Raw genomic sequence first — 11,661 nt, forward strand, 5'->3', positions numbered from 1 at the left:
GGAAGAAACACAAAGGCTGATTCTGAAGCCCAGGCCCTTAACCACCAAGATGTTACAGTGTCACCTATTCAGAAGCCAAGGAAGTGAAGGAGAGGGAGCAAGACAGAACGGGGGAGGGGGGGGGAACAAAGACGTCTCCCCTAATAGGCACAGTAAGGAAAGGAGTGGTGCAAGGTGGCTGCGGACTACCTATTCAGAAGCCAAGGAAGTGAAGGAGAGGGAGCAATACAGAACAGGGGGGGAAACAAAGACGTCTCCCCTAATAGGCACAGTAAGGAAAGGAGTGGTGCAAGGTGGCTGCGGACAAGCTCAGCTTAGTAAGGGCTTCCTCCCACCTCCTTTATCTCCAGGCAGATGCGGTTATGATGTTGCCTTCCCTGGTCTACACCGTCACCCCTGCCCACGGACGGGAGGTGGTTTCTGATAGGATTCCACAGGAGCTCCAGACAGACTCCCACACTGGCTTGAAGTGATGGGAGTTGGGCGTTGTGCAGAGAGAGGGCTGAGGCTCCTGACTCTACGGTCTGGGTGATAAAGGGACGTAGGGAAGGAGTAAGGACTGTCTCACCAGGCCAGACGGTCTAACAACGCCTCTCACCTTGCAGTCCCACTTTTAGAAGAAATCTACACCCTCTGTCCTACCCCTGGCTGTGATGAACCAAATCTCGCACCTCTGTCTTGGTGGTGATAATTAAATATTATCTGCCTGTCACTTGGTGCACATGTTGTGTGTATTCTCAGACTTTAATGAGCTGGTATTTGTCTTCTGTAAGCAAAAATATTTCTTTGAGTCTCTCCCTTTTCAAATTGGGGTGAGCAGTTCAAGTGAAGATCTTTCACTATTAAAAAGACAGTCCGCTAGCTGGCACGTCTGTCTGAACTGTTTCCACTTTTTTTTAGCGGGAATGGTAAGTAAAGCCTGTCCCTTCAGAATCAGTCATTGCTTCCTGAGGTTACATCAATGGTCACATGGGGGGGTGCTGGGAGACTTTGAAAGCGGTGGGACTCCTTTGATAGGGAATCAGTATAAATTGCTTTTGTGGGGATACTCTAAGGCAGCCTTTTCCAACAGGGTTTCTCATCTAAACACCACAGGCTACAGAAAATATCTGAGTGAAAATTTTGTCAATTTTTCCAAAGAAGGTACTTTATCCAGTACTATTCAGAGATGCATAAGAGAGAAGTTAATTTATTACATAAAATGGATGTGTTAGGACTGGTTCTTAAAGAGGACCTGCATCAGCACCACCTGCAAAAGCATCACCTGGTAATTTACTAGAAATTCAAATTCTTGCTCGCATCCCAGACCTATGAATCAGAAACTCTGGGGGTCAGGCTCAGTAATATGTGTTTAATTAAGCCCTCTGGGTGGTTTTGCTGCAAACTGAACTTTCAGAACTGCTAGTAGATATTAAATACCAGGGCTTAATTCTCTCACGGAAGAACCCAGCTTGAAAAGGACTATTAAGGGCTTCAAATATCTGTCAGTATTTGTGTCCATATCTATCTCAGTTTAAAATATATATATCACTTTAAATTGAGATTTTTTAAAAAAGTAGAATGATTTTAGATAGAAAAGTGATTTTCCTTTTCTGGCCTTGTTATTTGGAAGAGTGCTCTGTTATTTTTCCTATTCATGAGATTTACAACAAATGTGTGCACTACAGCTGCTCCCCAGGCCTGCCTCATGTTCTGCCTGGGTGCCTCTCTGACCTACCGCCAGGTTTATAAACCCACACACTCCTTCCTGACAACTCCCAAAGCAGGACAGAGCCCAGCGAAGAACTCCCACCCCCACCCAAAACAAACAAAAAGAGTGATCTAATTAGCGTGCTGCAGGATTGGATCTGGAGTTGATGAGGAGCAACTTTAATATTTACCAATAAACAGCAAAGTGCTTAGCACACCTCCTAGGGAAGTAATTAACCATGGAAAGGATACTCTGTACCAGGAATCTCCTCCAAAAAAAGAACTCAGTTAATTGTGAATTGCTTATGCCAGGTGAGAGAGAATCCGTGTGTACCTCTCTCACCTGATATAAGCAACTCTGAATTAACTGGGAGTTTATTTTTATAACACAGTGCAGAGCCTTTTTTCTTTGTGGTTAATTACTTCCTTGGGAGGTTTGCTTTAACAGTTCCCATAACAAGGCCATTATTGTCTTTAGCATAATCACTGCCTCATTTGCTTTTGTGCCCTGCCCTTCTGACGCTTTGCTTCTGCCCACCAGGAGGGACAAGAGGGACCCTGAATTGTGCCTGTTAGGCAGCCTTTAGGCCCGGGGACCCAGCCATAGCAATGCCTTTTCTAGCTCCACCACTTCAGGAACTGTTTTTTTGCCTGGTGGGAGCTGGGATCGGGGCAGTGCTGGTGGAGAGGGAGGTAATGGAAGGGTGCAATGGGGAGACAGAGTCTCCCGGAATGCCCTCTCTCCCCTATCTGGGGCATTCCAGCAATTTGCTCTCTTTCAGCTGCTGACACCCAGAGCAGGGAATGGAGCCAGGAAAGCAACTCCTTTCTGCGAGTAGAAGCTGATCTGTAAGCAACTGCTGTGCTCAGTGAAATCACCACGGAGGCAGAGGCAAAAACCATGAACCTTATCGTCAAAAGTAGTGTGATTCGACTCTCTCAAAAAAACCCCCCACATTATGAAGTTATGCCTCACCTTGTTAAAAAGTGAAGTGGTTTCTATTTTGCTTCTGTTTCAGGAAAGAGGAAATAAATGAATGGGAACTCTAAAGGGCATAAATTTTTTGACTGTGTACTCCTATCAGTGTATGTACATCTGTTTATTTACAATTATATATAAGATATGTACAGTGACAATCATAGATTATGGAAATTGCAAAATGTTCATTAAGAGGATGAGGAAAAAGAAAAATAAAACATCTAAGGCTGATAGATCACACCCCACTTTGGACACCACTGATGCTGACCTGTTGGGGTCATAAAGGTGGGGGCAGACTTTGAGTTGGTGGCTGATATTCCTAGAGCACAGCAGATCAGATAATTGGACTCATGGATTCTCTTATACCCTGAAACAACTTCTGCCCCAAGGGAATTCTGAGCAGTTAGTAATTTTGGTGAGGGAGGATCACACACCTGTATTAACGTTTGGAGCACATTACATGGTATTCTTAGGAGATCAGGTGGCCCATGTGCTAACACAACCCCATTAGGTCCAGAGTATTAGCACTTCATCAGGAAGTAACATGGGAAAATTCAGCTCAAAGGTTTAGAACACAGGCGGCAGCCTTTTCCTGTAAAGGGCCAGAGGGTCAATATTCTAGGTTTTGATGGCCATGTGTCTCTGTTGTGACTGCTCAGCTCTGCTGTTCAGGGTGAAAGCAGCTACAGACAAAATATAAACAAATTGGCTCAGCTATATTCCAATAAATGTGGAGATGTAGGCTAGAGGGTACAAAGTTTCAGTTATGTGAGATGAATAAGTTCTGGAGATCTACTTTATGCTATAGTGTTAATACTGTATTGTATACTTAAAATTTGCTAAGAGGATAGATCTTGTGTTAAGTGCTCTTACCACACACACAAAAAAACCAACCCCCCCCCCCCAAAAAAAAAAGTAAAAACAAAACCAATAATAATAAAGGAGGTGGGTGGGGGGAAATTTATATGTTCATGGCCTTGATGGTGGCGATGGTCTCACATGCACATACTCATCTCTGAACTTATTGAGATGTATACATCAAACACACCAAACAGGTACAGCTTTTTTATATGTCAATCATACCTCAGGAAAGCAACATAAAAACCTTTATGGGCATTGAAATTTGAATTTCACCTAATTTTCACATGTCATGAAATATTCTTCAGATTTTGTCCCTCGACCACTAAAACTTTTAAAAGCATTTTTAGCTCACAGGCTAGATTTGCCCTGTGGGCTGCAGTTCGCCAACCACTGGTTAGAATGTGGACTTTGGAGCCACAGCTGGGTTCCAGTCCCAATCTTAGTATTGGTGGATATATTATGATTAAAAAGTTACTTAACCACTCTCCAGGCCTTGGTGTCCTCATCCGTAAAGTGACATCTCAAAGGGCTGTAAGGATGAAGGGACGCGTTGCTTATGACATCTTAGCACAGAGTGAGGCACAGATTGCCCTCACCACTGTCACCAACTGTAACTCCCGGCCCTGAAAGTCACCCCCAGGGCAGCGCCAGGGCCAAGCCACCTTTCCGTGGTGATAGTACTTGAGAATCCGAAGCCAGCATCCAACCCCAGTGCCTCTGGCCCATGTCTCCAGGAGGCCCCGGTGGTACAAGGACACCCGTTCTCTGCTGCATTTGCTTCAAAGGAAATGTCACAGCAACATCTGACAATAGTATAGGGGAGGTCTTTCAGGAGAAAAATGACTTGTGACGAAAGCATGTACAACGCTCTGCTCTTGAGGGGCTGGGAATTAGAAGACACTTGCTCACCTCCCTCATTATCCTTGTTATCAGCACAGGAGGTTTCCATGGCAACGTTGCATCCGGGCCCTCTCCAGCCGGTCTGGCAGACACACTGCCAGCTGTTCTGACCCAGTGTGCATCTCCCGTTGCCGTTGCACAAATCGGGGCAGCCATCTGGTTGGAGAAATGAAGAGGATGAGAAGGAGGGACGTGAGGTTACGCTGGGGAGGCAGGGGAGCCATGCAAAGGGGAAGCAAGGCCACAGGGCAGCCACTGGGCCAGCCTCACAGTGGGGCCCGTGCCTGCTCCCCTAAGAGTCCGGGCAAGCAGGCGACGCATGCAGTTGCAAGACGGAGTGGGGTCGCAGATGCAGGGGCTCCCCAGGGATAACTGGCCTGGGTGAAGGAGTCAGAGGCAACCTTCCCAGAGTGGGGAGTTCAATGCACATCCCAGAGAACTAAGCCAGCATGGAGCTGATGAACAGACTAGCTAGGCTGTGATTTCTAGCCAGGAGTTCAGGATTGATGCTACCTCAAAAAAAGCTTCGCTTTCTTTTTTTTTTTTAGAAGTGCCTTCTGCAGAAGAGAGAAAATTTCTCATAAACCCAGGATAGAGGCAAAGTGCCCTCCATTTTTCAGAATTTTAAAGATATATTTACATATGATTAGCATGAGCTTCTGATGACCAAGAACTGGATGGTTCTGCTGGGCTACTTTCATATTCTTGTACTATTTAGTTTCAAGGGGCATTTAAAAATGTTGGCTGCTTATCACTCAACCTATTTAGGGCATGATTTTAAAATGCTGCAGGATTTGAAGGCTGTGGAAGGAGTAGGTGCTGGGTGCCATGCATCAGAAAAAAGATAAAGGAATACACTTATGTGCATGGGGGAAGGGCATTGAGGTACTACGGGTAATTTTTCTTTTGTGGCTTTCTTTTTTTTCTTTCCTTTTTTTTTGCGGGGGGGGGGGTATATGTACAAAATCAGCAACCTGTCTAACTCCCTAATTGCTTCAGCATCACAAATAATTGCACCTACTGCTCTCCTGACTTGAGCTTGGACAAAAGGAGTCCAGGTGGGGAAAGAAGTGTGTGTGTGTGTGTGTGGGGGGGGCACTAAAAAGACGGGAAAAGCCCCACCAGCAGAGCCTCTGTTGCCCTTTATGAGATGTAGACAGAAGCAGAGAATTGGTAGTATGTGGTCACACTCACAAAACACCCGTGCTGGCAAGAATTGCTAGATATGTTTTCATTTTTCTTTTAACAGCTCTATCGAGGTACAATTTATATACCATAAAATTCACCTGTTTTAAGTGTACAATGCAATGACTTCTGGTGAATTTACAGAGTTGTGTGATCTAGGTATGTTTTCTTACTTTATTTAAATATACCTCAGAGACTATTAATTTAATTGTTCTCCAGAAAGTAGCTTCCTCGAATATCTATCTCTATCTCAAATCTTATCTCCACCTCTGCCACCATCTCTATTTCCATCTTTTTCTGTATCTATTTTTAAACCACACAAAGTGCAGGCTGGATTGAGCTGTGGTAGAGGAATGAAGAGCTTTGCAATGATGGAGGTAACTGATTTGAAACCATCTTGGCCCAAATCTTGTGAATCAAAAGCGTGCATCTACCCTTTTCCTCTCTCCGGTGTTCCAGAGGCCTTCACCTAGCATCTTCCCTCTGTTCTTTTCAGCACCCCTTAAGCCAAGTTGTGCATGTGACAGTGCTGGGAATTTGAAGGGCTCTGAATAAGAAAGGTCTCGAGGGTCTGTGATTGAGTTTTACTTCTCTAAGGAGTTTTACTCCTCAATGCTTGTTCCCCACCCATCCTTTCCAGGATGTGGTATGGATTAGGATCTGAGAGAAGAGGGTAAGCAACAGAGAAGTTCTGTGTGGGGCAGTCTCCGTAAGGAAGTTGAACTGTCTTGAGAGGAAACAGGAGACTGTTACCAGAGAAACTGTTTTCTTTTGCTGCACAGCCTGGCACTAAATCTAGCATGCAAATGGAACACCAACATTTGCATACCTCCATAAAGGCTTGCTGGCCTCCACAGCTATCCTCACATTTCCATACCTTTCCTTACCAATGAAGTGACTACGGCCCTTCCTGAAAAACCAGCAATGTGCCCCCTGTTCATACTGGGAGAGAGTGCTTGGAGGGGAAGCATCCCCAGTTTCAGAGAAATGCCACAAACATTTCTACAGGAGCTAAATGGAACTCAGTGAGAATAGCCCATGGGACATTTCACAGATTCTCAAGGAAGAGAGAATATCTCCAACCTCCAGCCACCTCCAGCTTTACCATTTCTACCACTAGAGTTTTGGGGAATGGATCACAGAGAATACACTAAATGACAGACCTACCAACATGTGCTCAGCGTGGCATCTTTTATATGTGCTCCATTATTCAGCTACTTTGAGGTCTCATGTCTGACTAAAATCACGCCCAAAGTCTCAACAGAAGGCTTATTGTGTAGGAAACCCACGTCTACTACTTAAAATTTAAATCTGCAAAGAAAACTAGCATGCCGGAAGAGATGCGCACTCAAAATAGGTATATTCCCAGATTGAATGAGGCTTCCTTCCCCCTTCTCTTTCTCTCTTAATTCCCTTCCTCCCCTAGACCAACTGAAGTGAGATAAACAGACCACAGTGGTGAGTTTTCTCCACATCATATGTGGAAGATGAAAACACGAACAGTAGGAAGCTGGCAAATCTCTGAGAAGTTTCAGGGCAGCTGGGAATTAATGGACAGGACTTTGCTTTTAGTTTGAAGAGGAAGAAAGCAGCCTTGGTAGGTGCGTGGCGTTGCTAGGCAACCCCAAGCTACCCCCAGCACAAGTTCATTCTGCTGCTGGCCTTCTGAGGAGGTGATTCTTTGTGTTTGTAAAGTGCAAAGCCAGCTTCTGCTTAAGGAAAAACAAAACGTAGGAAGTAATCAGTCTGGAGGGCAAATGGGTACCAGGTGGCAGCTTTTCTCTGGAGAGGATGCTATGACAGAAGTTGGTTTGGGCTTATAGGCTCATACTTGGGCATCCAAGAAGTCTCCTATATGGAGTCTTCTGGCTTTCAGGCTAGCACTGCTGACTTTCCTGAGTGCCAACATCCAAGACCACCTAAGGCATACCTGTTTTGTTCCTTGTTCATGCAGCTAGAGAGAGTGGGCTGCCTGGAGGCTTCAGGCTTTATCATGATCCTGGCCCAGTGGTTGTCAACTAAGGCAATTTTGTCTCCCTTCCTCTCTCCAGGGGACATTTGGCAATGTCTAGAGACATTTTTGATGGTCAGTATCTGGAGAGGATGCTACTGACATCTAGTGGGTAGAGGGCCTGTTTTGTTCCTTGTTCATGCAGCTAGAGGGAGTGGGCTGCCTGGAGGCTTCAGGCTTTATCATGATCCTGGCCCAGTGGTTGTCAACTAAGGCAATTTTGTCCCCCTTCCTCTCTCCAGGGGACATTTGGCAATGCCTAGAGACATTTTTGATGGTCAGTATCTGGAGAGGATGCTACTGACATCTAGTGGGTAGAGGCCAGGGATGCTATTCAGCATCCTACAGTGCAAAAGACAGCCCTCACAACAAAGAATGTGATAGCCTAAAATGTCGGTAGTACCCAGTCCTACACATAAAGGTCCATGAGATCCGAGACTGGGTTGTTTGCTGTTGGATCCCAGAGCTTGACTTGGTTTCAGGCACGTAGTAGGTGCTTAAATGAATGGAAAACAATCAGGTGGTGCTATATCATCCCAGCCTGGTCCTTATCTACAAACTCTTCTGAGAGTTATGAAAAGACAGTGGGGACCTCCCTCTAAGATCAAAAGTCCTTTTCCCAGGGAGAACTTTCAAGGGCACTAACAATATTTTGGGCTTATTCTGTCATATTCCAACCTACAGAGAGCTGATGCAGAAATTGGGATTGAAAAAAACAACAGCACCCAAAACACACCCTTTTATTCTGAAGACTCCTGAATCTTCAACTCCAGTCCTCTGAGCTCCAGATCTGAACTCCAATTTTCATCTCAACATCCCTACCAGTTCATTCATAAGCATCTCAAACTAAGCAGAATTCAGCCTTTTTACCCTCATTCCCCTCCAAACTCTGATCCCTGGATCCGTGAATGGCACCTCCATGTGCCCCATTGCCCAAAACTGAAACTTTGGAGTCATTCTTGATTGCTCTCCCTTCTTCCACCACCTCTTTCATCTCTTGTATCTAATCTCACCCAAGTCCTGCCCGATTTGCCTTTCAGCTGTAAGAAGTCCTACCTGTCCTTCCTCCTAAATATCTTGGAATCTGCCTTCCACTCCTGTCCCTATTGCCATGACATTAACCCTTTCTGGACATTGCTGAAAACACTTCAGTAGCTTACAATTGATGCTGGGGAAGGTCGGAAGCCCTTAATCTGGTTTACAGACCTTTCATGACCTGGCTCCCACCACATCAGCCTGTCTCAGTATCGTTTTGGGCTTTGGTTCGACTGAAGCCACTTGGGTCTCCTTTTTCCTTTCTTCCTCTGTATAAATGCCACCCACCCTTTAGATCCCCACTCAGAAGTCATCTCCTTTGGAAGCTCTTCCAAAGCTCCCAAGCCCAGGTTAGCAACACCTGTCATGGCATAACAGGTGAATAACATGGCATAACATGGATAACTTCCCTTTGTCCTAGCCTATCAGCCACATTATATCACAACTCTCTGGCACCTCCTTCATGCTTTCCAGGCCATGTAGCAGCCCTTCCTTAAGACATTTTACTGTCACCTGCTGGAAAACTGTCATAATAAATGTGCACATTGTCACTAACTACAATTTGAATGGTGCCCCTAGAATCGTGCAGTGTACAACTGAATAGCTGCCCCGGCATGCCTGCTATGCTGTAAACCTGTCATGGGAGGGGCCATGTCTAGCTTGTTTACTCTTGGATTGCCAGTAAACAGTTAGGGAAAATGATGAATGAATAACTTCTGACTGAAATTAACATCTCCAATACCTTTGCAGAGTGAAAATGAAATACTTTCCAAGACTTTTCTACACATAAATTCCAACCACTAAAAAAAAAAGTCTGTCAACAGTTATGGGATACGCAGTTTTTTTGCTTTAAGAAAAATTAGGCGTGAGCAAAATAATGTCTACTGCACAGTAAAAAGGGGAGCATAACTGCACTTAAAGAAAGCTATAATCACCATAAAAGGCTTTTCTAAAAAAGCCACAAGAACTGTTCTGTCATGTGCAGCAGTGGAGAGGTAGAAATAAGTGGCTAACATTGCAGGAGGGGTATGGAGAGAGAAATAGGATTTTAACATTCAACACCAAGCACACCTTAGACAAGTGTGGAGGACAACACCCTCCCAAGGTGGAAATGCAGTGAAAACACAAAACAGGCCACATGTCAATGCAGACACACCACCAGGAAAGCCATCCCTGCTCCGTTCAAGAGACTATTAGGAGAGCTACTATATCCCAGGTTACACGCTTGTGGAAAGGTTTTCTCACTCAGGTGGAAAACTTTAACCTGGTTTGGAGTCAGAGAGTTCTGGGATTGAAACCTGGATCTGCCTCTTGATGTGTGTGTGACCTTGGGCTGGCAGACTCACCTTTCTGAGCTTCAGCCTGTTTGTAAAAGAATGTATTTTATTAATTAATCTTGTTTATTATCTATCCCAACAGCATAAGACCTCTAGGAAGACAGATGTTTGTCTCTTTTATTCATTGTAATATTCTCCGTGTCTAGAAAAATAGTTGGCACATAACAGACACTCAATAAATGTGTGTTGACTGAATAACTTAACGGGGATGATGACCATTCTGATTTTATACAGATGCCCAAGGTATTAAATGAACCGATAAAGGCAAAGAATTTAGCAGAGCTTGACGCATTGCAAATGTTAATACACAGTAGCACTTGTTGTTAGTATTGATATAGTTGTCGTCATTATAAATATCAAAATTAGTGGTAGGTTTTCTCTTCAGGACATTTCTCTCTGCCTCACTCCTAGATCAGGAAAAAACCAAGAGCCTAACCTATTTCAGGTTAAAAAATGAAGGTTTCTTGGGTGTCCTCAGTGCGTGATTGTGTCACAGCCTAGGAAATCATCATTTCGTCTATGACTACCAGCCCCAAATCCAGCAATGCCTCATTGGTCTGGCTGAGTGAGAAGAAAACCCATGAAGGCTAAGGGCAATGATGAATGCAGGAGACTTGAAGGTAGGATAAATACTGACCTTTTCTCTTGGGAAGAATTGTACTTTTGAAAATTAACTTAGAGACATCCCCCACGCCCTCTGTTTTAAATATCACAGTTTTCCTGGAGCTGTACATTGTTGGAATTAAGGAGCACACACACACTGGAAATATTTAATAACACAGTGTGCAATTACCAGAACTCCTTACAGTTGAAAACGGCTGAGATGTTAGGGATCGGGGACCACCAGGGGTTCAGTAGCCCTTTATACTAAACAGCAGTGGCAAATGCTCAGAAAATTAGTCTGATGCTTCGAGACACTCTGGGGAAAACTTCCAACTAATTTTAGAAGACTTCCTGCCAAAGAAGCATTCTGGTCTCTGCAAAAGGACACGGCTTGTCCCTCTTGCTCACCCACGTGTGCAGGAGGGTGCTGAGTAGGGACTCTGCTTCTAGGCATAAATTGGCATGGACATGCAGCCATAAGCCTGCACTTGAAAAGCTGCCCCTGCTTTGTTAGAAAAGACATGGAAAATTGAGAGGCAGATGTTTCTCTTTGTTTCAACCATGTGTGCATGTCTTTAAGGGTTTGTATAGATATAAGTGCAGGGGATACTGGGGTGGGGGTGCTGGGAAGGCCAGTGGTCATTCAAATGGTCTACTGCTCATCTTTTGCTCACAAGGCAGAAATCAATCCCCTCTACCCCAGCAGCAACAGAAACAGCAGAGCCACCACGAGGTGATATAAACTTGGATCCAGCTGTCTATGCCACACATTTTCTGGGTGCACCTGGATTCTCACTGATCAGCATCATTTCTGTCTGCGTGGGAAAATAAGGCAGTAGGTTTAGCCTTGGCCTCTGAAAAAATGTTGAATTAAAAAAAAGTAAGGGCCGGCCCAGTGGCACACTGGAGAGTGCGCTGCTTGGGAGTGTGGTGGCGCTCCCGCCGAGGGTTTGGATCCCATGTGGAGGCTGGTTCCCACTCACTGGCTGAGCGCGGTGCGGGTGCAACACCGAGGGTTGCGATCCTGTTACCGGTCAGTAAAAAAAAAAAAGACAAAAAGA

At 44.9% G+C, this 11,661-nt stretch overlaps 1 protein-coding gene across 1 annotated transcript in view; it reads right to left on the minus strand.

The window, feature by feature from the left end:
• TENM2 (teneurin transmembrane protein 2) overlaps positions 1-11,661 on the minus strand; it is a gene marked incomplete at its 5' end in the record, with an annotated part of 173,606 nt that overhangs the window by 92,372 nt on the left and 69,573 nt on the right. The window contains one exon of the mRNA XM_008572405.1: positions 4,439-4,585. Coding sequence (XP_008570627.1) covers positions 4,439-4,585 — 147 coding nt within the window. The remainder of the gene's footprint in view (positions 1-4,438; positions 4,586-11,661) is intronic.

Source organism: Galeopterus variegatus, unplaced genomic scaffold (assembly GCF_000696425.1).
Source record: "Galeopterus variegatus unplaced genomic scaffold, G_variegatus-3.0.2 Scaffold780, whole genome shotgun sequence".
Lineage (NCBI taxonomy): Eukaryota > Metazoa > Chordata > Mammalia > Dermoptera > Cynocephalidae > Galeopterus > Galeopterus variegatus.